The following is a 27514-nucleotide window of genomic DNA, read 5'->3' as shown; positions in this document are numbered from 1 at the left end:
TCTATTGATCTGAATTAAGGTGAGTACACACTAGGTGATGTGCTCAGTGAGCGACATCACCTAGTGTGTCCACCTCCCGCACCGGTCCGCCCGATGGTGGGCATACACACTGTGCGATATCGCACAGTGATGTCAGCCGCGGCCGGTCCGTGCATGCAGCTCATGAACGATAGTTCAAATTGAGCTGCATGCACAGCTGAGAGAGGGTGACGATGAGCGGTGCATTCATCGTCCGCAGCATACGCCCTGGGCGATATAGTAAACAACGTCGTTTACTTTATCAGCAAGTGGGTATGCACCTGAATTGGAAGGAAGCTCATTTACCACACTGGTGGATATTTTAGTAACATAAGTTGTATGGGTACAAACATGAGTACTAGTGCGGTGACTCAATTCACATTTACAGTTCTATTGTAATTGCAAAACAGGAAATGTATTCAAAGAACAAAACAGGCAATTTGCAAAATATAATATAGCAAGTATAAAAGCTAAATTTATAGAAGGTGAATGCAGAAAACAAAACGTCTTGAATATTGAAGCTTGGGCAAAAAAATGACCGCTTTGATTCGCATAAAGGTTTGTTTGCTATTTGTGAGGGTGAGAATGGATTTGAGGGGTGGAAAGGGTTGGGTGCGATATGTCTATGCCTAATAAAGAGATTGTTGAAAGTGTGCAAAGACTTTAATAAATTCTGTAAATCCATAAACAGAATGCTGGGGCATACTGGAGAACAGGAACAGCTGTATGTGTGTTGCAGTCTATAGCAAGAAGTCTGATCTTGTTTTCTTCTCTGTACTGGAAAGGCTGCAGTAAGGACCTTCTAGGTTGATATACGTTAAAAAAATAGTGTAATGGACCTTTTAAAATCCCAAAAAGCCTTATATAAAACAAGTGTAATTATCCCGTAGCTGTTGCCTAAATTGCATTGACCATAAAGGATCTGATGTAGCCTGTTTGTTAGGCGGCAGGGTTCACTCTCCCGTAGCGTCTGGTTAGCCAGGGTTACAGCGCATCTGATTATATCTTTTTAGAGACATGCCCCATACTCTTTCCAGATAGGTTTTCATTAAAATATGTGAGAGAGGCACGTTTATATATAGTCTGCACTGTAAAAGGTTATAGTAAAACAATTATACACAGCATCTGACTAGTGTCATCCCTGTGTGAATTTTGTATCTTCTCTTCTAAATGCCTTGCTACTATGGCTCCAAAAATCACGTTGATCTGCTTAGCCAGAGCCTCGGTTGGCCCCACCTGGAATCTAGGCAGAACTGCTGATAAAACCTCACTTTACGATGTCCATTAATTGCAGGAATACCCTCTCAGCCAAACACTTCATGAGACATGTAGGTCATATACAGGAAGCCATCTTGGTCCCGGTGTGCAGTGTACACTTCCTGCATTGTCAGTGATAAACTGGTCAGCTGCCGGTCACTGACCAGGACACACAGAGCGCGGGCCGGAGACAAGGAGAGTCTGCACCTGTACAGAAAGTGAGCGCCATTAGCACAAATGTACAGCTATGCTTTCATTCAGCGAGGTATTAGTTGGAATCGGACGCTCACAAGACACACAACTCAACTCCATATAGAAAAGCAATGTAAACCATACTTGTCTACTCTCCCGGGACTTTCATGAGACTCCCGAATCTCGGGTGGCTCTACCAGGCACCCCCAAAGAGGGCAAGTCTCCCTGCTCCTCCGTGTAATTGCAATTGTCGCCCACTTCGCAATTGAAGTGTGTGCTTCAGGTGGCTGGATGACTAGGTGAAGCATGGAGATGCATCATTGTGGCCACGCCTGTAATATCTGCATTGTATAGGGTGAGTGGGGCTATGATTATGCAAACACAACCTCATATCACCCTTCTCTCTCTGCACTGTGTAATCTTACGCACTGCAGGTGAAACTGATGTAAAATGTGCAGACCCGTAGACTTGGGTGGGGTGTGTTTATACTCTAATCTAAATTTCAGAGCAAATATAAAGCTGTCCAGTATGTGGGCTATATGCAAAAACAGCCAGTATTTACCCAGCATGCAAAGATAATAAATGTATTTGCACCCTGTGCATTGCAACTTTGTTAGTCCCAAAGTTATACATATTTTTTTTTTTTTTGCTCTAAACTCGAAATCATTCTCTAATGAGCAGATATCTAACCTACACCTTGGTAGTGGCCTGTGGGTTGCAGCATTTGATATCTGGTCTATAGATCTACATGTCGACATGGTTGTCATGTAAATGGTTGACAGTGCTTATGGTCAACAGGTACAAAAGGTCGACACACACGGTCAACATCAGTTTTGTATTTTTTACATTTTTCTAAACTGTTTTATACTTTACCATCCATGCCCGAAGCATAGCGAGGGGACGCAGTGCACTAATTGGGGTTCCCTATGCTGTGGTGGCAAAGACAACACCAGGGAAAAAAAATGTTGATCTGTAGACCTTTTGCTTGTAGATCTAATGATCCACACCTGCAGCATTTACTGTAGGCCCATTGCATTCCGAAGAGGAAAAATGGGATTTTGCTATTTGGAATTGAATTGTGTGGAGTTGACTGTTTCCTGCAAACAAAATCACATAGACAACCTAAATTCCTGGCACATTGCACTGAGTGTAATTTCCCCAAAAATATGCCATGTAATCTTGGTATCCAGATAGTAGATAGACAGTCAATAGATTGACACATCATTTTCCATGATGGTTAGGGTTAGGCACAAGGTGTAGGGTTAGGCTGTGGGGAGGGTTAGGCTGTGGAAGGGGAGGGTTTGGCACCAGGCATAGGGTTAGGCTATGGAAGAGGAGGGTTAGGGTTAGTCACCAGATGGAGGGTTAGGCTGTGGAAGGGGGAGGGTTATGGTTAGTCACCAGGTGGAGGGTTAGGCATTAGGGTTAGGCTGTGGAAGGGGGAGGGTTAGGCTATGGAAGAGGAGGGTTAGTCACCAGATGGAGGGTTAGGCTGTGGAAGGGGGAGGGTTATGGTTAGTCACCAGGTGGAGGGTTAGGCAATAGGCGTTAGGGTTAAGCTGTGGAAGTGGAGGGTTAGGCACCAGGCATAGGGTTAGGCTATGGAAGGGGAGAGTTAGGCTAAAGCACCAGATGGAGGGTTAGGCTGTGGAAGGTTAGGGTTAGGCACCAGGTGTAGGGATGGCTGTGGAAGAGGAGGGTTACGTTTAGGCACCAGCTGTAGGGTTAGGCTGTGGAAGGGGAGGGTTATGGTTAGTCACCAGGTGGAGGGTTAGGCTGTGGAAGGGAAGGGTTAGGCAACAAGCGTAGGGTTAGGCTATGGAAGGGGAGAGTTAGGCTAAGGCACCAGATGGAGTGTTAGGCTGTGGAAGGCAAGGGTTAGGGTTAGGCACCAGGTGAAGGGTTAGGCTGTGGAAGAGGAGGGTTAGGGTTAGGCACCAGGTGTGGCTTAGGCTGTGGAAAAACCCATGTGTCGACCTATTGCATGTCAACCTTTTGAACCTGTCGACCTTTTGAATTTGACTAAATCCATGTAGATCATTTAACTGTCAACCTTTTGATCCTGTTGACCTATTGACTATCTATGTACTCTCTATCTTTCAATCCACACCCATGATCTTCGACATTATAATCAGATTGTTTCTATAAAAAATATAGATGTTTATTTTTTTATTCACAAACATCACTCTGCAAACAGTGAAAATCATTTGCATTACTTCACATTAATTAAATATGTGTATACAAGTAAATAAAATTGAAAAGTGTCAGGACTGTTTATTCACAGTGTACGAGAAAGTAAAGGAAAGTCAAATATAAATAAATTACTGTTTGTTAACATAGACAGAAATAGAAGGTATATTGTGCACAATATAGCTATACTGGGTAAGCTCACCTGCCGATGTCCATGTGTTTCTCGTAGGTGAGTCAGTATGGACATTTGTGGATAATAGATTTCCACAAAAATCCAATGGGATTACTCCATTTTGCCATCCACATTTACGTTTGACTATGGCCATCCACATGTCAATTCTATATGTATACAGTATGCCAGTATTCAATACATCGTTTTTATGCCCATATTTTATATATGTCATACTTCCCCCACACTTTTATCTCACCTGATCATATTTACAAACTGCCCCATAGTAGTTTCTGGGGGCACGAGGAATTTGATCTTCTGTAGTTGGGGCAGCAGCTTTTCGCGATTGCTTCTCTCTACTATAACCTGAAAAGAGAGAGAGATCCGTTTATCGAAACATGCTGTAGTCCAGGGGATTGGGTGAAAGCTGGAATAGTCCAGAATCTGGAACACCAGACCAACTTCCTGCAGCAACCTGTGCTGCTGTGGAGCACTCTGTGTGTCCCTGTGTATGACACACAGCAAATGGTGCAGGGAGATGTACAGCCCACTCCTGACCCGTAGTTGCTGCTCTCGGCCAGAGCGAATGGGAGCAGCATAGCTGGAACGCCTGACTGGCTCTCTACAGCGACTTCTGCCACTGTGAAGCTCTGTGTGCCCGTCCCCGTGTATGTGACAGTAGTCACACCGCAAATGGTGCAGGGAAACGCGCACAGAGAGTTCCACAGTGGCTGAGGTTGCTGCAGGTAGCTGGTCCGGTTCAGTGTTCCAGAGTCTGTACTGGTCCGGCTTTCATCTAATCCCGTAGTCCAGTACCCGCCAACATGGTGCTCTTGGCATTGAATGTCAGTATTTGCTACATTGCAGTTCTGTAGTGCATGCTATATAAAAGCATCATAAAACCTGCAGTATGCATATGAAGCCATTGCAGTGCTGCCTTATAAAACATTAACATCATATATGTATCTGGATTTACAGCTCTTATTTGATCATTTGGATAAAATCATAAAGAGTCTAGAGCACAGGCTCTCAAACTCGGTCCTCAGGACCCCACACAGTCAGTGCCAGATTAAGGTGCTCATGGGCCTGGAGCTGAAATTTATGATGGGCCTATTGTGTGCTGTTGCGGGGGCGCTGGTGTATCTATAATGGGTGCAAGGTGTACAGTGCTTATGGGACACTGGGTCCAGGGGGACCCACACACTGCACCCATTTGATTATACTCACCGCTCCATCAGTCCGACTCCAGCTGCAGAGTTCAAATATCACTCAGAAAGTGGCAGCCGTGGCCATTTTCCTGTGATCGTGCATGCACAATGAAGTTGTCCCAGGGAGCGCAGAGCGGTGTGTGACCAGCATGGCGTGGGGAGGGTAGTGGGAGGCTACTGATACGGGTATGTCACCAGTTGTGCATTTAATGTGTGTGTGTGTGTGTGTGTAGAGGCAAGTTTGAAAAATATAAAGATGTATCTATTTATCAAGAAAGGTAGATATAGAGAAGACAGACAGAAGAGTGTCACTGGGTGGGGGGGGAATTAAAAAATTTTGATCGCCCAACAGAACTAATAAATTGTTTTGCTGATAGCGCATGACTGCATGATTTCCGCTCACAGCTTCTGCAAAAAATTGCCATTTCATCAGCATGCTGAATAGTTTATATGGGTTTAGCGATTTACGTAGCTAAACCCAGTGCTTTTGGGTGTGATAAGTAATGGGCGTCCACGATACTCGCTTCCATTACCGTTGAATAGTTGTAGGGCACCCAAGGACCATTTGGATTTCCCCAACTATGTTCAAGGACACAGTGCGTCTCATACAAAATACTGTTATACACATTTTGCACAACAATAGTAGGACCCCTTATACTATCTAGTACTGGTGCCCCTTTCACATTATACCACACAGTATGAGCCGAATTTCACATTATAGCACTTAGAATGAGCCGAAATTCACATTATAGCACACAGTAGAAGCCAAAATTCACATTAGAGCACGCGGTATGAGCCAAAATTCACATTAGAGCATGCGGTATGAGCTGAAATTCACATTAGAGCATGCGGTATGAGCCGAAATTCACATTAGAGCATGCGGTATGAGCCAAAATTCACATTAGAGCATGCGGTATGAGCCAAAATTCACATTAGAGCATGCGGTATGAGCCAAAATTCACATTAGAGCATGCGGTATGAGCCAAAATTCACATTAGAGCATGCGGTATGAGCCAAAATTCACATTAGAGCATGCGGTATGAGCTGAAATTCACATTAGAGCACACGGTATGAGCTGAAATTCACATTAGAGCATGCGGTATGAGCTGAAATTCACATTAGAGCACGCGGTATGAGCTGAAATTCACATTAGAGCACGCGATATGAGCTGAAATTCACATTAGAGCACGCGATATGAGCTGAAATTCACATTAGAGCACGCGATATGAGCTGAAATTCACATTAGAGCATGCGGTATGAGCTGAAATTCACATTAGAGCATGCGGTATGAGCTGAAATTCACATTAGAGCACACGGTATGAGCTGAAATTCACATTAGAGAACGCGGTATGAGCCAAAATTCACATTAAAGAACGCGTTATGAGCCAAAATTCACATTAGAGAACGCGGTAGAAGCCAAAATTCACATTATGACACATATCTACATACTCACACACAGCCACATACAGTAGATACACACACGCACACATATATACATATACACACAGATAGAGATATATATATATATATATATATATATATATATATATACACATACACACACACACACACTGTATATACATTTACATACAAAGTCACATATATATACACACACACACTGTCCCCACCATGACACTCCATGAGTTCCCCACTGCTCACCAGTTGCCGGGTAGCCGGGGTATCAGCATGCGGGTGCCGGGCAGCTGTGCTATGGAGCGTGAGCTGGCCACCCGGGTTGTCATCAGGCGAAAGCCGGAGATGGCAGCGGAGCTGTCAGGGGGGCGGGATCCGGAGACCTGGCATTATCAGGCCGCATGCGGAGAGCCGAACCACCACACTTTTGACAGGGCCCAGGGAAGGGAGCTGGACACTGTACTATTTCAAATCTGCCGTGGCCGCTCCTGATTGGCTACCGGTCCTCGGCTCCACGGCAGATTTGGAATAGTAGCGCTGCGGTCAGCTTGCTGCTGCGGTGGCCCGTCACCTCAGAGGGATCAGTCAGTTTCCCAGGTAGTGGTCACTGGTTGGGATGGGCAGCCCATTTGCGCCGTCACTCGTTTCCCGTCACTCTCTCCCTCCCTGCGCGGCTGCGCCTCCTGTAAGCGTATGGGGTGCAGGGAGGGGGGCTAGTGAAGCCTTTCCGCTGCGGCTCCATATAGATTACGCCGGTGGCCGTGTTTAGTTCGGCGGTGCGACTGGAGGGGGGATCACAACTTCTGTGCAGGGGGACCGCGGACGGGCAGTAGCAGGCTGCTGTAGCAGGAAAACATTTTTTCCTGTCTGCAGCAGCAGCACAGCTGAAGCTATGGGCCTATTTTGATGGGGGGCCTGGAGCTGCAGCTCCATCCGCCCCATTGTTAATCCGGCCCTGCACACAGTGCATGTTTTGCAGGTCTCCTCGCAGAATCAAAAGTGAAATAATTAGCTCCACCTGTGGACCTTTTAAAATGTGTCAGTGAGTAATTAATACACCTGCGCACCTGCTGGGTTACCTGCAAAACATGCACTGTGTGGGGCCCTGAGGACCGAGTTTGAGAACCCCTGGTCTAGAGAAACACCAATTCTTACCGGTATCTTGCTGGGAAATTTGCTCTTCACTCTGTTTACCTCATGTATCCGGCTGTCTGCAAGAAACATAGAAGCACACGTCTCTTAAACATGTAAAACTGTAAAATACATATATATCCCTACCACGGTGATGTAGATTTCACTATTGTCTCTAGAGTACACCTGCTCCAGTCTCCTGCCATTCCCCCAAGAAGTCAGTTTTGTTAGATATCGGACATATACTGTATGGTCCATGGAATCGGACATGTATGGTCCATGGAAATTGTTTATTATTTATCCAGCCAGCAATGCTCACATAAGACATACCCTCGTAATTTGAAGACGGCAATGAGTCAATTTAGTTTTTTTATTAATTTTTGCTACTGCCAAGTAGTTTGTACAGAGCCCATACACTTGTAATGGTTTATTGCAAAACTTTGATATCTGTGCACTATGGGTAAATTTACAAAGGTGGGAGTTTTTTAGAACTGGCGATGTTGGTCATAGCAAACAATCAGATTCTACTTAACATTTATCTAGCCGCGTCTAGAACAGGCATTCCCGACCTCGGTCCTCAAGGCACATTTACAGTGCAGGTTTTGGTGATATCCAGACTGCAGCACAGATGGTTAAATGAAATAAGTGAGGTACTAATTAAATCACCTGTGCTCAATTGTGGATAGCACTAAAACCTGGCCTGATAGTGTGCCTTGAGGGGGCAGAGGTTGGGAAAGCCTGCTCTAGAAGATAATACATAGAATCTGATTGATTGCTGTGGACAACATCACCACTTCTAAAAAAAACCCTCCCACCTGAGTAAGTTTACCACCTAGAGTCTCTTGTAGCTATCTATTTCACATGCACAACCACAGGTTGGGTACAAAATACCAGCAGTCGGGATCCCAACAGTCAAAAGACCAATAGCAGGAATCCCGACATTCCGCAAAGTATTTTTACCTTAATCCTACCCCCAACCTCCTTCTCCTGCAGCCTAATGTGGGATTAGGTAAAAACGTGAACGGCCTGGTTCCCAGAATGGCTCTCTGCTGCAAGCTCTGCCATTCTGAGCTTGTAGTACCTGTCGCCGTCGGCGTGTGTCCTGTCTGGGGGGAAAAGATTGCAGCTTCTCCGTAAGGTCCATCCGGGGAGGAGTTAATAACCAGAACGGTCTGGACCATACAGAGAGGCTCTAGTTTCTTCCTCCTTGGTGACAGCTGCAACAGGCTCCCCCTTCTCTACCCCCCCCCCCCCCCGGACAGGACACCCCACGTTTGGGGACGAGCACTACAAGCTCCAGAAAGGCAGATCCCACCTAATCCTCTCACCTGCAGCCTAACCCTCCCTCTAGTGCAGAGATTGTCAACCTTTTACAACTCGCGGCACACTAAACAAGATTTAAATATTGCCATGGCACACTAAAATATAATGGTGATGCATGGTGCAATTGCGTGTCCTAGGATGTCATGTGGCAGCTTCTCCATAGGTAACGCCTGAGCCACATCTGAGAAAGCCAGAAGAGCCCAACACTGACCGGGCCCAAATTTAGAACTGGCTCTGCAACCACTAAACCCACCAGTATTGATCGTTCCAGGGCCTCAGTAGAGGCAGAACACTGACGTCACGCGGCTCCATAGAACTGCAGGCAAATATGGATGAGATCGTCCATATTGGCCTGCATGCACAGCCGACGGGGGACCAGCGATGAACGAGCGCGGGGCTGCGCATCGTTCATCGCTGGAGCCTCCACACTGAAAGATATGAACGAGTTCTCGTTCATTTATGAACGAGATCGTTCATATCTTTCTAAAAATCGGCCAGTGTGTAGGGCCTATAAGTGTTCTCAGTTCTCAACAGGATCAAAACTTAATTTTCTTCTTGCATGTTTGTTTTTAATTGTTTTATGTTTGCTCATAGAGCACTCTATTATAATAATACTAATTATTATTAGTAGTAGTAGTAGTATGTTTGCTCATAGAGCACTCTATTCTAATAATAATAATAATAATAATTATTATTGTTAGTAGTAATAGTATGTTTGCTATACTTTAAAAAATATAAATATATATATATATATATATATATATATATATAATTAAAAAAATCTAATTTAATTATAGAATACACCCTTCCAGTAATGCCAAGTTAGGTGCGTGTTTACACATTTTCCTCCAAAGATGCAGGGAAAACGTAAATATTGTATTGACGAGTTTTCACAACTTTGCTTCATGATTTTAGAATAGATTATAAATTGTATCTATTTGTAGAATGCATAAATGCCAGTGTAATAAAATGCTTGGGCATAACAGTGTAATGATATCGCACCCTTTGTTAGCAGTGCCCTCACCATCCCCTTACCTAGTCGTTTTCTTTGCTTGAAGGATGTTAATTCCAAGCTTGTGCTGTGTCCCAGAGACAACATAGTCACTGTGTGTGGCCTCCGCTCTTCCCTCTGGTCTCTGTCCAATGTCCATCCCTATCAGCCACTCTTTATAAGTGGCAAGCAGCTAGAACCAGTTACATCTGGCTGCCCCCACCCTACAGTATTTGTGCTTCTATCAGGAATGCCTGAGTTGCCTCTATCTCACACCCAACTGCAGACCTGACCTCAGCTCCCTCACTGGTGTGTGACACTTCGTGCAGAACGTTTACGGGACATTCTGTATTAATACATATACTGCAAAACTGACACCTAACTGGGGGCACTGCTCTATTACACATAGCTAAGGGACTCCTATATCTATATCAGATGTGTTAGGTGTATGTCACTCTGTCCTCCTCCATGTATTGTGCCCATCATACCTGAAACACAAGTTATTGACAGCATTCACAAATAGAATTATATATGATTATACAACTCCAGATAGTGACTGTTTATGTAATGTATGCAATTGTACGTGTGTGTGTAGCCATTTCAAACAACAAAAGTCTGCCTAATTATCTTGGAACGTGTCCACCAACAAAGTGACTGCTGCACAAATGGAAGAGTCTTTTACATGGATCTTTTATTTGTTGCACTTTTTATTTTATATTACAAATTTGAGTTTTAATAGCACTAATTTGTAGAATACATTTAGGGGCCGATTTATAGTATGCGGATGGGATGGGATAAAATTGACCCAATCCGCCCTGCGATAATCGATTATATCGCATGGTTGTAATATTTATTGCGTGCAGGTACAGAGCTGCCAATCCACAGCATTATTGGGATATTTTTGTAACAAAATACCCCAATGTATTGCTGCGCATGCATCGCCACCACTGACATCGCTGCTACATCTGCCATCGGGTCAACCACCGACCCCGGCCGTGTAGCCCTTTTTCCCATCTGGTGATCTCTAAATCCACCTCCTCTTCGCTACCTCTCTCAGTTGGAGTACCGCAAGACTCAGTCCTAGGTCCTCTGCTTTTCCTAATCTATACCTCACCTCTTGGTAAACTAATCCGCTCTTTTGGATTTCATTGTGATCTGTACGCAGATGATACTCAGATCTACCCATCCTCCCCTGATTTGTCACCATCTGTATTGTGCCATGTCACTGAATGCCTCTCTGCTGTTTCATCTTGGATGTCATCTCACCACCCTAAACTTAATATTTCCAAAACAGAGTTAATTATGGGGGTCATTCCGAGTTGTTCGCTCGGTAAAAATCTTCGCATCGCAGCGATTTTCCGCTTAATGCGCATGCGCAATGTCCGCACTGCGACTGCGCCAAGTAAATTTGCTATGCACTTAGGAATTTTACTCACGGCATTTTCATCGTTCTGGCGATCGTAATGTGATTGACAGGAAATAGGTGTTACTGGGCGGAAACAGGCCGTTTTATGGGCGTGTGGGAAAAAACGCTACCGTTTCCCGAAAAAACGCAGGAGTGGCTGGAGAAACGGGGGAGTGTCTGGGCGAACGCTGGGTGTGTTTGTGACGTCAAACCAGGAACGACAAGCAGTGAAATGATCGCAGATGCCGAGTAAGTCTGAAGCAACTCAGAAACTGCTACGAGGTGTGTAATCGCAATATTGCGAATACATCGTTCGCAATTTTAAGATGCTAAGATTCACTCCCAGTAGGCGGCGGCTTAGCGTGAGCAACTCTGCTAAAATTCACTTGCGAGCGAACAACTCGGAATGACCCCCTATATTTCCACCAGCCAATAGTAGTTACCAACTTGATATCTCTATCACTGTTGAGAACTCGACAATCAACCCTTCACCACAAGCTCGCTGCCTAGGTGTTATTCTTGACTCTGAACTGTCCTTTGTTCCCCACATTCAATCTGTCTCAAAATCATGTTACATACATCTAAAAAACGTATCCAAAATACCACCATATCTTACACAAGACACTGAAAAACTCTAATCCATGCTCTCATTATTTCATTGATTATTACAGTAGTCTTCTTACTGTTCTTACCAAAAAGAGACTCCCACCACTACAGTCCATGCTGAATGCAACTGCGAGGCTAATCTTCCTTGTTAGACGTTCATTGGGGGTAATTCAGACCTGATCGCATGCTAGCTTTTTGCGCTGCGATCAGGTCAGAATTGCGCATTTGTATGCACCGCAATGCGCAAGCTCTTTGCTAGGGTACAAAGCGGATTGTTGCTGTGCGATGGGTTTTGCGAAGAATCCATTCGCACAGCCGGGAATCGCAAGGAGATTGACAGGAAGAGGGTGTTTGTGGCGTGTCCAAGCGTTTGCAGGGCGGGTGTCTGACGTCAATTCTGGTCCCAGACAGGCTGAAGTGATCGCAGCGGCTGAGTAAGTCCTGGGCTACTCAGAAACTGCAAAAGATCTTTTTGTACCGCTCGGCTACACATGCGTTAGCACACTTGCACAGCTAAAATACACTCCCCTGTAGGCGGCAATTATCTGATCGCAGCGCTGCAAAAAACTGCTACATTGCCTGCAGACCCACTATGTCAGTCCCTCCATTGGTTACCTGTATTCTACCGTATTCAATATAAAATACTTTTACTCACACACAAGGTTATTAACCATACTACACCAACATACATCTCTGCGCTTATCTCAAAATATCTCCCAACCCGCCCCCTTCGCTCTTCACAAGATTTACGTCTCTCATCCACACTCATTACGGTATCCGGTCAGATGGTCGACAATGTTAAGGTCGACATTCATTAGATCGATCACTATTGGTCGACATGGACAAATGGTCGACACGTGATAATGGTCGACACGTGAAAGTTCGACTTTTGAAAAGGTCGACATGAGTTTTTCAAATTTTTTTCCTTTTTTTGGAACTTTTTCATACTTTACGATCCACGTGGACTACGATTGGGAACGGTAACCTTGTCTGAAGCATGGCGAGCAAAGCGGTGCACTAATTGGGGTTCCCCGTCACTTTGCGCAGAAAACGACACATTTTTTATAAACCATGCCGACCTTTTCATGTGTCGACATTTCATGTGTCGACCATTAGTCCATGTCGACCATGTCAATGTTGACCTAAACATTGTCGACCATTCATACCGGAACCCTCATTACTTGCTCCCATGCACAATTGCAGGACTTTCTTCAGGCTGCACCCACTCTGTGGAATGCCCTACCACGCACAGTAAGACTCTCCTCTAGTCTCCAAACCTTCAAGCGTTCCCTGAAAACACACCTATTCAGACAAGCCTATCATATTCCAGAACCGCTCACATAACCTTCATAAGCTTTCCTATCCAACTATATCCCCACTGTACAGTCCACACATTTCCTCCACATATTTTCTCTTTCTTCACTTTCCCTTCCCCCCAGTGGCGTGCGGTGAGGTCAGTAGCTGGTGAGGCACTGCAGCCATAATGTTTGCCGAGTCCCGCCGATGACCCATACCGCCGCCGTGCTGATGCCCGCTACCACCCCAAGCCATTACCAGGTGCTGCCACCGTCACTGATGCAGCAGCTTGTGCAGGTGAGGGATCTTTTCAGATCCCTCCCCGCTGTCTCCCCACCGTTTTCCCAGCTCTGTGGTAATCCTCCTGCCATAGAGCCCATCTCATCCCACTAGGCAGACCCAGCAGCAGAAGTCTGCAAGGTCCCCTGTCAGCCGGGCAGACTCTCTCTCTCCCCCCCCCCCCCCCCCCCCTCACCTCACAGGCAGCTTTTCTCACGCTGCCAGGCAGAGAGCAGCAGAGTTCTGCAGTTACAGCAATCCCTCTCGCCGACTGTAGTGATTTCCCCTGCCAGACAGTGGAATCCATGATTCTCCCCTCTATGGCCCTCCCTGCTCACCTGGACCCCTGACCAGCGCTCACCTGGACACCCGCACTGGGGACTGTGTGCGCTGGCTGTGCCGGCAGCGGGAACCATGAGACACCAGGGGGAAGAGAGAACACAGAGATCTGTGTGCGCCGGCTGCGGGAAACCATGAGAGACACCAGGGGCAGTGGTGGAACTAGTGAGTGATGGGCTCAGGCAGGGGCGGATTGGGAACAAAAAGTGGCCCTGGAAAAATTTGTACTAGTGGCCCCACTTGGGTAGCACCAGAGGTGTAAGGTCTAGCCATGGGCCATGGCAGCAGCCAGGGGCGGATCCAGAAGAAAATGATAGGGGGGGCACCATGGAACGGGCAAGTACATTTGCGTGCGGCTTCGGTGCATGTGAGGTGGCGCTTCTTATACAATGCCCACAGTTGTAGCGCTCATTATGCAATGTCCACTGTACTGGTAGTGCCCCTTATATAGACCCCCAAGTAGTGGTGCCCCTTTTGCAATGCCCGTATTGCCCCCAGTAGTAATGTTGCCTGTAGTAATGCCCCCAGTCGTTTAGCGCCCTAGTAGTTATGCCCTCAGTGGTAATGCCCCTGCAGTTATGACCCCAGTAGTTTAGCCACCAGTAGTAATGACCCCCTGAAGTTTACCCCATTGTAGTTTAGCCCCTGTAGTTATCCCCCAGTAGTTTGGCCCCTGTAGTTATCCCCCAGTAGTTTTGCCCCTGTAGTTATCCCCCAGTAGTTTGGCCCCTGTAGTTATCCCCCAGTAGTTTGGCCCCTGTAGTTATCCCCCAGTAGTTTGGCCCCTGTAGTTATCCCCCAGTAGTTTGGCCCCTGTAGTTATCCCCCAGTAGTTTGGCCCCTGTAGTTATCCCCCAGTAGTTTGGCCCCTGTAGTTATCCCCCAGTAGTTTGGCCCCTGTAGTTATCCCCCAGTAGTTTAGCCCCTGTAGTAATGCCCCCAGTAGTTTGGCCCCTGTAGTTATCCCCAAATAGTTTGGCCCCTGTAGTTATCCCCCTGTAGTTTGGCCCCTGTAGTTTAGCCCCCAAGTAGTAATGCCCCTGTAGTTATCCCCCAGTAGTTTGGCCCCTGTAGTTATCCCCCAGTAGTTTGGCCCCTGTAGTTATCCCCCAGTAGTTTGGCCCCTGTAGTTATTATTATTATTATTATTATCCTTTATTTATATGGCGCCACAAGGGTTCCGCAGCGCCCAATTACAGAGTACATAAACAAATAATCAAACAAGAAAACAGCAACTTACAGTTGACGACAATATAGGACAAGTACAGGGTAAATAAACATAGCTACATCAGCAGATGACACTGGAATAAGTATCAGGTGGCAGAAGACTGCTGGATTTGGTGCAGTTGAAGATTATTAAAGTAAGAAAAGGGTAAGCACATGAGGGAAGAGGGCCCTGCTCGTGAGAGCTTACATTCTAACGGGGAGGGGTAGACAGACAGGGGTGAGACAGATGGGGTACATAGAGAGCGTGGAACAGAGGTTTAGGATGAGATTTGGCTGGGTTTGGTGTAGAAGTGGGTCTTGAGAGCCCGTTTGAAGTTTTGTAGAGAGGCGGAGAGTCTGAGGGGGAGAGGTAGGGAATTCCAGAGAAGTGGTGCAGCGCGTGAAAAATCTTGGAGGTAGGAGTGGGAGGAAGTAATCCGTAGGCAGGAGAGTCGGCGATCATTAGCAGATCGAAGAGGACGGGTGGGAGTGTAAAGCGAGATAAGATCAGAGATGTAGATGGGAGAGGAGTGGGTGAGGGCTTTGTAAGCAAGTGTGAGAAGCTTGAAATGGATTCTGAAAGGGAAGGGGAGCCAGTGAAGGTCTAGTAAGAGAGAAGAGGTGGACGTAGTGCGTTTGGTGAGGAAAATGAGCCGGGCAGCAGCATTGAGGATAGATTGGAGTGGAGAGAGGTATTTGTCAGGAATGCCAGTCAGGAGGAGATTACAGTAGTCCAGTCTGGAGATGACCAGTGAGTGGATAAGAGTCTTAGTAGCATCCTGGGTCAGAAAGGGTCTGATCCTGGAAATATTTTTTATATGAAAACGGCAGGTTTGTGAGAGGTGCTGAATGTGAGGTTTGAAGGAGAGGGAGAAGTCAAGGATTACTCCAAGACAGCGCACTTGGGGGGTAGAGGAGATAGTAGTGCCATCAATAGATAATGAGATTGTAGGAGGTGAGGTTATGCGGGAGGGAGGGAAGATGATCAGCTCGGTCTTAGACATGTTAAGTTTAAGAAAGCGCTGGGACATCCAGGAAGAGATAGCAGAGAGACAGTTGGAGATACGAGTGAGGAGAGTAGGGGAGAGGTCTGGAGAGGAAAGATAGATTTGAGTGTCATCAGCATAAAGATGATATTGGAAACCAAAAGAACGAATGAGCTTACCTAGTGAGGACGTATAGAGAGAGAAGAGAAGAGGACCAAGGACTACCCCCAGTAGTTTGGCCCCTGTAGTTATCCCCAAGTAGTTTGGCCCCTGTAGTTTGGCCCCTGTAGTAATGCCCCCAGTAGTTTGGCCCCTGTAGTTATCCCCCAGTAGTTTGGCCCCTGTAGTTTAGCCCCCAAGTAGTAATGCCCCTGTAGTTAAGCCGCCAGTAGTAATGCCCCTGTAGTTAAGCAGCCAGTAGTAATGCCCTCCTGTAGTATGCCCCCAGTAGTTAGCCCCTTTGTAGTTGGCCCCCAGTAATAATGTCCCCCAGTAGTTTGCCCCCAGTAACAATGTCCTTCAGTAGTTTGCTCCCAGTAGTAATGCCCCCTAGGAGGTTACCCCCAATAGATGACTTCCCAGTAGTAATGCCCCCAGTAGATGCTCCCCCAGTAATAATGCCCCCAGTAGTAATGCCCCCCCCCACACAGTAGTAATGTCCCTTGTTGATGCCCCCCAGTAGTAATGCCCCCAGTATATGCTCCCCCAGTAATAATGCCCCCCCCAGTAGTAATGCCCCTTGTTGATGCCCCGATGCCCCCAGTAGTAATGCCCCCAGTAGATGCTCCCCCAGTAATAATGCCCCCAGTAGTAATGTCCCCCCCCACCCAGTAGTAATGCCCCTTGTTGATGCCCCCAGTAGTAATGTCCCCCCCGTAGTTTGCCCCCAGTAGATGCCCCCCGCTGCACCGAAAAAGACAAAACACAACATACTTACCAAGCCCCGTTCCCGCTTCCAGATCTCTGCTGCAGTCCTCCTCCTATCTTGGCGTCCTCTCCTCAGCACTATGAGAGAGACGTCATGACGGACGTCTCTCCCATAGCGCACGCCGCACAGTGACAGCGTCGGCAGCCGGAGCTCAGTACTGAGCTCCGGCTACCGCTGTGCAGGGAGACGGGCGCCCGCTGGTAACACAATCTCAGCGGGCGCCCGTCATCTCCCCGTGCGGCGCCGGGGGGATGACGACGGGGGACGGACGGAGGGACGGGGGACAGGCGTCGGAGGCACAAACGACAGGGGGGGCACGGGCCCGAGTGCCCCCCCCCTGGATCCGCCACTGGCAGCAGCACCCTCCCCCCAAGACTTTCCAGATAGTGGGGATGTCCAGCATCAAGGGGAAAGTTAAAGGGAAATAAAATTAAATATTATGAGCACATTATATGATACACCTTTAGGATTTAGAAAACTATATAATTCTTTAGAAATATATATTTTCTTGCTTATTACACCAACCGTATCCCAATCACTATTCACTCAATCTTATATGTCAGCCAAGCAGGCAGACAGAGCATACACTAGATCATCTGCAATCACAGGATAAGTGGCAAAGTCATTTTCATATATGCAAATTATTTTGCATCTTATTCATTATGTCTAGAAATAGGACCACATGTCCTCAAACAAAACAGGCCCCGAGGGTGCGTCGGCCCACCGGGAATCTTCCCTGTAGACCCTATGGCCAATCCGCCTCTGGGCTCAGGTGCAAAAATATGCTTTGGGCCCTTCCCAATGACTATGAGGACCGACTTCCATTACCTGATCAGATGAGTATACAGTATGTTGGTAACTAGTGCCTCTATAGAAGGGCTTTCCAATTAAGATTGTGAGTGGACCACTGTGAAAAATTAAAAATATTTGGGACACTGTATATTTAAATTTTAATATAAGAACAAAAATAAAGTTTAAAATATATTACGCATTCTGTATCCCAACAGACTCCTCCTCCGCCGGACACCATCATTTATCATATATCTCCCCATGCTCACTATCTTGTGACACATGTACCCATGCACAGCAGCTACTGACACATTATGCCACACCGTGGAGCAGGTTATACACATTATACCACACCATGGAGCAGATTATACAAATTATGCCACACTGTAGAGCAGATTATACACATTATGCCACACCGTGAAGCAGATTATACACTTTATACCACACCGTAGAGCAGATAATATACACATTATGCCACACCGTGGAGCAGATTATACACTTTATACCACACCATAGAGCAGATAATATACACATTATGCCACACCGTGGAGCAGATTATACACGTTATGCCACACCGTGGAGCAGATTATACACGTTATGCCACACCGTGGAGCAGGTTATACACATTATACCACACCATGGAGCAGATTATACAAATTATGCCACACTGTAGAGCAGATTATACACATTATGCCACACCGTGAAGCAGATTATACACTTTATACCACACCGTAGAGCAGATAATATACACATTATGCCACACCGTGGAGCAGATTATACACTTTATACCACACCGTAGAGCAGATAATATACACATTATGCCACACCATGGAGCAGATTATACACGTTATGCCACACCGTGGAGCAGATTATACACGTTATGCCACACCGTGGAGCAGATTATACACATTATGCCACACCGTGGAGCAGATTATACACATTAAGGCACACCGTAGAGCAGATTATACACATTATGCCACACCATAGAGCAGATTATACACATTATGGCACACCGTGAAGCAGATTATACACTTTATGCCACACCGTAGAGCAGATAATATACACATTATACCACACCGTAGAGCAGATTATACACATTATGCCACACCGTAGAGCAGATTATACACAAATATATATTATACTACAGCGTAGAGCAGATTATACACTATATATATATATATATATATATATATTATGTCACAGCGTAGAGCAGATAATACACATTATGCCACAGCGTAGCGTAGATTATACACATTATGCCACTGTGTAGAGCAGATTATACACATACAGTATACATTATGCCACACTTCTTATTGAGATATATATATATATATATATATATATTCAATGAATGAACAACAAATTTGCTTTCTAGAGATACAGCCACCCCTCACCTCTCCTCAGAATTGAGGCTGCTGCTAGCTGTGGGATTTTATCTGGAGCCTCCTCACTCACACAGCAGCAGCAGCTCACTACCTGTCCCCCACTTAAAAGTACAGTACACAGCAGTCTGTGGCGTGAGGAAGGGGGACCGTAGCATGAATGTTGGAGCGTGGCAGATTTTGGGGGGAAAGTAAGGGTGCACAAAGAAGGTGCATGCATGACTACTGAGAGGATGGAGGGGACACAGCTGACAGACATACAGTATGGGAGCCGCGAGTGAGTATGAGAAACTGAAGGCAAGTGCGGAGGTGATCCTAGCCAGCAGCCACTTGTGATCAGAGAAGTGCATCCCTGTGTCCAAAGGGAGGGTCCTTCAGAGAGAGAGAAAGGAGTGGGGTGGGGAAGGCAGCATGCACTATTACTGTACCTTAATCCATGCCATGCCCGGCAGTGACACCAACAGCGCTCGCCGCTCACAGTCGCAATGATGTGGATTTGAGAGGAGGGTCTTCACTCCTCTCTTCAGACTGGGCCACTGTCATTCGTTAAGGCTGGTGTCCCCACTGCCAGCGCACACAGTCCCCTGTGTTCCACACCCCCTTCCCCATGTGTCCCCACAGACGGCGCGCACAGACCCCTGTGTTTCCCCTGGTCCAGGGGGAACACGGGTCTGTGCGCGACGTCTGTGGGGACACACAGGGAAGGGGGTGTGGGATCACCGGGGGCTGTGCCCGCTGGTAGTGGGGACACCAGGGGGATGGGGGAACAGACTTACTGTGGCAGGGTATGTCAGGATGCGGTGCCCTCCTAAATGTGGTGCCCGCGCCTTACGCCCCCTCCCACTGCCCAATCATATCTTCTTTAGTGACAGGAGCGTGCTTTCAGATGAGCTGAAAGCACGCCCCTGTCAAAGCGGCACTGCTATTAGGTGCCGCTTATTAGGCTTTTTTCAATGGGCTTTCACTGCCCAGTGCTTGGTCCCGTCCCCCGCTTCCGGACATTTCTCGCTGACGGCTGGAGGCACCGAGAAAGGTGCCTCCGAAACACATTTAAAATAGTTTTTTTTATAGGGTAAAATTATTAAAATAATACACAGCCTAAAGAAGATACTTATGACACAGAATATGTGTCATAAGTATCTTCTTTGCATTATTTTAATCATTAATGACAGGGGAGGCACTGCCTCCCCTGACTGCACGTCCCTGCTTCCCCCTGACCCTGGTTCATTATTGCTGTAATGTGATATCATGCAGCCCGCCAAGAACCTTTGCAATGTGGTGGACAACTATGTAATAGATTGATATCGTTGGGTATCAATGCCAATTTCCCTATAGATTGTAAGCTTGCGAGCAGGCCTTCCTACATCTGTGACTGATTATTAATACCCAGTTTTGTTTTATCGTTGTGTCCAGTTGTATTGCGCAACAGGTTTTGCTGCAATATATAAGAAACTGTTAATAAATAAATAAATAATGGTTTGCCATTGATGACGGAGACACAATGGTTCTTCTCCATTAACGACAGACAGGGCAACAATTTTTTTATTTTTTCTCAGCTGGCTCAGAGTTATCAAGCTTAGCCATGCCTTCCAGTACAGCCTCCATAGCCCCACCCCCTTTCCTGGCTGACCCGCCACCTGTGGTTTCTGCTTCTCACTGTTTTACAGCCGATGCCTACACTGCAATGCTGTCGGTCATCAATTGTGCACATCATCAATGATTCACTGATAATGGTTCTCTGCCATCGATAAAACACTGATGTCACTATCTATGATGACTGTCAATGTTGAACCCTTTGATGGCCATCCCTACTCCTTCAGATACCCATATTCAATCCCTTTTTTCTGTTCCCTCTAACCATGTGTTTTTCCCCCATAAATTCATGCACAGGCTTACACTTTTTTCTATTGTCCTCCTTTCCAGGGACAGATTAAGCCTTAGGGGGGCCCAGGGCACTTAAAACAGGGGGTCCCAGGGAAAGGCGGGTGTATTTTATATTGTGCATGCCTCCTGACATGACCCATTTCAGGAGCAGGGGTGTATTTAGGGGTCCGAGGGCCCCATGCAAAGTAAAGGACTGGTGCCCCCCATATTTGAAATAGGGAAGGCACGTGTGCCAAAAAAGGTGCGTGGCCACTCAATAGTACCCCTATTCAAATTACACCACAATAGTGTGCCTTACTCGCATTACACAGCACAGTAATGTACAGTACATTATTCACGTTATGCTACACAGTAGCACCAGGGCCGTCTCTAGATAGAAGGGGACTTGTGGGCACACTGCATGTTTGGGCCCCCTCCTCTCTCGTAGCTGTCACAGCTGCTGCTAGTGCTCTGAGCGCTGTAGACTCTGGCACAGTGCCAGAGTCTACAGCTCATGCGCAGGACTCAGAAAAATGGCCACTGCGCCATTTTTTTTTAAGTCCTACGCATGCACTGTACAGTGCCAGAGTCTCTAGTGCTCAGTTCGCTAGCAGCAGTGGTGACAGCTACAGGAGAGGAGGGGGCCCACACACAGCCAGCGATGGACTCTGGAAAGGAAAGTATAGGAGAAATGGGTGCAGTGTGTGCGGTGTGGGCCCCCCTGGACTCAGGGGCCCATGTGCACCGCACACACTGCACCCATTATAGATATGCCACTGAGTACTACCCCTTATACACATTATGCCACACAGTAGTGCCCATATATATGGGAAGACGTGCACGCTCCTGGGAAAGTGGGTGTGGCCTCACAAATTTTATATTATGATATCAAACTATAAATATATAATCACACCCCCTACACATGCGCACACACACAATTAGCAGCCTTACACACAGTGGGGGTCATTCCGAGTTGATCGCTCGCTAGCTAGTTTTAGCAGCCGTGCAAACGCTATGCCGCCGCACACTGGGGAGTGTATTTTAGCTTAGCAGAAGTGCGAACGCATGTGCAGCCGAGCTCTGCAAAAACAATTTGTGCAGTTTCAGAGTAGCTCAAAACGTACTCAGCGCTTACGATCACTTCAGCCTATTCGTGTCCGGATTTAACGTCACACACCTGCCCAGCGTTCGCCCAGCCACGCCTGTGTTTTCCCTGGCACGCCTGCATTTTTCCAAATACTCCCTGAAAACGGACAGTTTACACCCAGAAACGCCCACTTCCTGTCAATCACTCTGCGGCTGTCAGTGCGACTTAAATCTTCGCTAGAGCCTGTGCAAAACCACATCGTTCGTTGTACCCATACGTCGCGCATGCGCATTGTAGGGCATACGCATGCGCAGAAATGCTGTTTTCAACTCGGAATGACCCCCACTACCCACAGTAGATCTCCTTACACATAATGTCCCAAGTATATTGTCAGATGCACATAATGTCCCCCATTATAGTGCCAGTTACACATAATGACCCCAGTAGTGCAGTGCCAGATACACATAATGCCTCCGAGTATAGTGCCAAATACACATATGCTCCCACAGTGCCAGATACACATACAGTATGCTCCCACAGTACCAGACACTCGTATGCCCCCACAGTGCCGGACACTCAAATGCCCCCACAGTGCCAGATACACGTATGTGCCCCACAGTGCCAGATACACGTATGCCCCCACAGTGCCAGATACACGTATGCCCCCACAGTGCCAGATACACGTATGCCCCCACAGTGCCAGATACACGTATGCCCCCACAGTGTCAGATACACGTATGCCCCCACAGTGCCAGATACACATATGCCCCCACAGTGCCAGACACACATATGCCCCCACAATGCCAGACACACATATTACCCCATGTTGATTTTACTATTAAAGTCAGCACTTTTAGGTACATTCACTTTTAGAGGCAGCAGCTATCCCCCCACCCCCATGTACTGTAGTTCCTTAACAGCAGGGATGCCCATTAATGATCAAATAATGCAGCAACAGCCACTGTAATTGGCACCGGGGTCCAGCACCACACCACAACACAGACAAGAAACTCTACATACTGTAAACTACACCTCCCAGCAGCCGCTGCTGCATGCGGTGATCGTTACTGGGCATCCATGCTGGTTAGGAACTACACCGGGATGGGGGTATAGCTGCTGCATCTAAAAGTGAATCTACAGTACCTACTGCCCACGGGTGGCACCTCTGGATGGCGCCCCTCCTCGACTGGCGCCTCTGGCGAGTGCCATCCTGGCCAATAGGAAGATGCACCCCTGTTCAGGAGAGACAAAATTACTATCTGGACTTCCATCTTAATATATGATTGCAATCACCTGTGTTGAACTATTTAATTGATAAAAGACAATTTAAACAACCTTAAAATACACACAGAAAAAGAAAATCTACAATTTATCTTGTCACGTGCAACAATAGCAGCAGCCTCTGCCCTACTTACACACTGGGACAGATCTCAGGAGGACTCTGTGTGTTTCTCTCTTGACCCGAATGATCTCATGAGATAACAGATTTCACAGGTTACACAGGACCCAGACAGGGAGGGGGAGAAGCTGGGATACCTGGGTCTCTATTTGAAAGGGGAAGGGAAAGGGGATATTGTTGCACAGGAGACTAAATTTGAGTAGATTCTACTATTAGTTGCAAGTATTGATTGTTTATCAGAAAGAAACCCCTAATGTCAATTTATATAGTATACAAATACATGGATAGGGGGTGCTACCACAGATCATACAATAACTGTAAAAGGAAAAGGAGAAGAAGAAAAGGATCTGTTTCCGGTGCACACAAATGTAAAAAATAACTTTTATTATAACCTTAAAATGTAGAAAAGAATATACTATTTCATCCGAGTCTTCTCAGATGAACTGATGCGAAATATTAAAAAACATGAATACAGTAATATGTGAATTGACAAGACTATGTGTGATAGAAAGAAAGATAGAGAGAATAAATGTAAAAAAAACTTCCGGCTGAGCGTCTTTTTATATGTCTATTACCAATCCAAACTGTCTCACATAGTTGATTTATAATATGTTCTAACTCGACAGTACTATAATAGTATCTTTATTATGATACAAATGTCTGCTTCTGGGTTTACTCACAATATTTTCAAATGTAACTGAAATGTTACTCTTTTAGTTTGCCCAGCCTAATGGATCAATGTGTTACAACATTGTTCTATTCGCTCATCTAAGAGATTCTGGCTCTCTGCCCAGATTATTGATATAATAGATACTCAGGAATAGCTAACAGTCTCCTTCAAGAGAGTTGCAGGGAGATGGTAATCCATACGATATATTCCCGTATTAATAGCAGTGCATTAATGTGAATATATCTGCTCAATTTTATCAGGGAATGAACGTGGAATCACTGATATATATTCATATGTGTTGATAATTTAATAAGTTTTATTTCGATGTCCCCATGTGAACATCTCTCACATGAAGTGTCAGTTGTCCTCTTTGGATAATAGAAACCCCGAAACATAACAGGATTAAATCACCCCACAACGTAATGGGGGGGGGGGGGGGGGGCTCTCACACCAGGAAAATAGAAGTTTTTTCAAAAAAGTGTTCGGAGCATCTAATCCTTGTCTGCTGTTTATCTCTCACATATAGTGTCAGACGTATTAATACCTCATAGCAGTCAGTCTGCTCTTTATTTACAAATAGGAGTTTTTCTAAGAGCTTTTGTCCCGTTAATGTTTCATCCGTCTTTCATATATAGTGCCAGGCAACAGATATATAACTAGCACATTCAGTGCACTGTAGAGGATTTCCAATATGTAAATAATTTTACCTCTCACTCTTGGTGTCAGGTATATTATGTTTACATATGAATATATATATCAATTAGTATCATATGATTTCTCACTCTCTGCATTGGTTCGTGAGTGTCGTATCTATAAGGAAGTATGTTCATACCTGAAGAGCAATATCCACATATATAGTACCCCTATAAAGAGGGGGAGCAGTATACACTCGTAATCCGTATCGGATAACTGTTTAACTTGTATAAGTATATATAACTGTTCGTATGAGTTGCTAGGCAGAGAGAAACATTCAGGAAGCACGTGTCATGTTAGTGCTGTGAGCCTTAATCAGTATCTGTGATACACATATGCTAATGAATATGGGTAACTGTCCAAAGCTTAGTATCCAATAGACACTCCCAAATAGTTTTATCACATATGCATATCATATATAAGTAGCTCACTCATTCATACAAATGTATCAGCACATGTTATGTGGGTTCAGACAAATTGTCAGAGAGATATCTCACTATCTCTCCCATACATTCAAATCAGCATGTTTAATACATAGTAATTTAGTGATATGATTGGTAATTCTGTGCACACTGTATAAAAATGCACGGCGTTGGAGCTTCCAGCGTATTTGCCGTACCATACGTTTCAGAGATGGGCAGACATAATTTAGATATAAATTAGTTAAATATTTGGTTAGACATGTAGGACGCCCAGCCGGTCTCTTACAGCTCTCTCCCCTCTTCCTATCTCCCCTCTGGTCGGGAAGCTCCGTCACTACTGTAGCTCATTAAACCTGATACTCCTGTGCCTGCACTGCATACTGTCCTGCTTGCATTCTGGCTGCCTGGTTCTGCTGCTGCACAAGAGGGAGAGCTAGTGATGTCAGTGTGCTTTGGCTGGGGGGCCCCTGACAGAAGGGGGCCCAGGGTACAGTATCCCCTGCCCCCCCCCCCCCCCCCTCATCTGGCTATGCTCCTTTCCCTTCTTCAACATCTGCACTCTTCCCTTGCCCATGACACCCATATTATTGCCTGCCTGTACCATCTTCACTCCCAAGCCTATGATAAGGAAAAAAATATGATAATAGTTAACTGCAATGCAGACAAAGCATTTGACAGAATATCATGGGCACATCTAACAAGAGTATTGCAAATACAGAACTTCGGTGAGAGCTTTGTGACAGTATTCAAAACATTTTATAGGGAGCTGGGGGCATACTTAACAGTTAATGGCATTAATACATTGGTATTCCAGCTCCATAGGGGGACAAGGCAAGGGTGCCCAATATCACCTTTGCTATATAATTTGACAATGGATCCATATATTTGAAATTGTTTTCGGTGTAAAGAATGGCAAGGGGTGAAGTTGAGAGATATTACATTGAAATTATCTGCATACGCAGATGATTTACTATGATATAATAAGAATCCAAAGTAAGCAATAACGGGGCTTGTGAAAATATTCAGAGAATTTCATATAGTATTGGTGTCTCTGGTGAATTATAATAAAACAGAAGTATTGGCATTAAAGAAAGAAGCCAGAAAAGACTGAGGAGATACATTCCCATTCAAATGGGCAAACAAGACAATAAAATATCTAGGATTAAATATTACTATACATCCGTCTGCGTTATACGCAGCAAATTTTCCGAACATTATACAGAAAACGGTGTCAGATTTTGAGAGATGGAAACATCTCCCATTATCATATTTGGGTAGATGCCAGCTGATAAAAATGGTCACATTCCCCATGGGCAAAACTAGGGTTTTCGTCACCCGGGGCTGCGGGCAGACAGGTGGGCCAGAGACACTGCCCTGGGAGCTGTCTGCTGTCTCACTGGAGCAGCACAGCACTGCCAGTAAAAAAAACTAAAACAAACCCTGCTCCTCTGTAACTCCTCAGGGACTCCTCAAATCCTGCACCTGGGGCACATGCCCCCACCATCACCCCACCACCACCAACACACACACACACACACACACACACACACACACACACACACACACACTTGTCGTGGCCCAATTCCCCGGATTACTATGTGTCCAAAGGGAGGGTCCTTCAGAGAGAGAGAAAGGAGTGGGGTGGGGAAGGCAGCATGCACTATTACTGTACCTTAATCCATGCCATGCCCGGCAGTGACACCAACAGCGCTCGCCGCTCACAGTCGCAATGATGTGGATTTGAGAGGAGGGTCCTCACTCCTCTCTTCAGGCTGGGCCACTGTCATTCGTTAAGGCTGGTGTCCCCACTGCCAGCGCACACAGTCCCCTGTGTTCCACACCCCCTTCCCCATGTGTCCCCACAGACGGCGCGCACAGACCCCTGTGTTTCCCCTGGTCCAGGGGGAACACGGGTCTGTGCGCGACGTCTGTGGGGACACACAGGGAAGGGGGTGTGGGATCACCGGGGGCTGTGCCCGCTGGTAGTGGGGACACCAGGGGGATGGGGGAACAGACTTACTGTGGCAGGGTATGTCAGGATGCGGTGCCCTCCTAAATGTGGTGCCCGCGCCTTACGCCCCCTCCCACTGCCCAATCATATCTTCTTTAGTGACAGGAGCGTGCTTTCAGATGAGCTGAAAGCACGCCCCTGTCAAAGCGGCACTGCTATTAGGTGCCGCTTATTAGGCTTTTTTCAATGGGCTTTCACTGCCCAGTGCTTGGTCCCGTCCCCCGCTTCCGGACATTTCTCGCTGACGGCTGGAGGCACCGA

General features: G+C 46.3%; 1 protein-coding gene across 1 annotated transcript in view; it reads right to left on the bottom strand.

The window, feature by feature from the left end:
• Positions 1-389: 389 nt before the first annotated feature.
• Positions 390-27514, bottom strand: part of LOC134968693 (microtubule-associated proteins 1A/1B light chain 3C-like) — a 53991-nt gene continuing 26866 nt past the window's right edge. Inside the window, exons 2-4 of the mRNA XM_063944206.1 lie at positions 7603-7658; positions 4086-4192; positions 390-1482 (exon numbers count right to left, since the gene is read on the bottom strand). Coding sequence (XP_063800276.1) covers positions 1323-1482; positions 4086-4192; positions 7603-7658 — 323 coding nt within the window. The 3' untranslated portion in view covers positions 390-1322. The remainder of the gene's footprint in view (positions 1483-4085; positions 4193-7602; positions 7659-27514) is intronic.

This window comes from Pseudophryne corroboree, chromosome 11, assembly GCF_028390025.1.
Source record: "Pseudophryne corroboree isolate aPseCor3 chromosome 11, aPseCor3.hap2, whole genome shotgun sequence".
Classification (NCBI taxonomy): Eukaryota; Metazoa; Chordata; class Amphibia; order Anura; family Myobatrachidae; genus Pseudophryne; species Pseudophryne corroboree.
The sequence above is the reverse complement of the archived record's forward strand: the minus strand, read 5'-3'. Positions and strand labels throughout refer to the sequence as shown.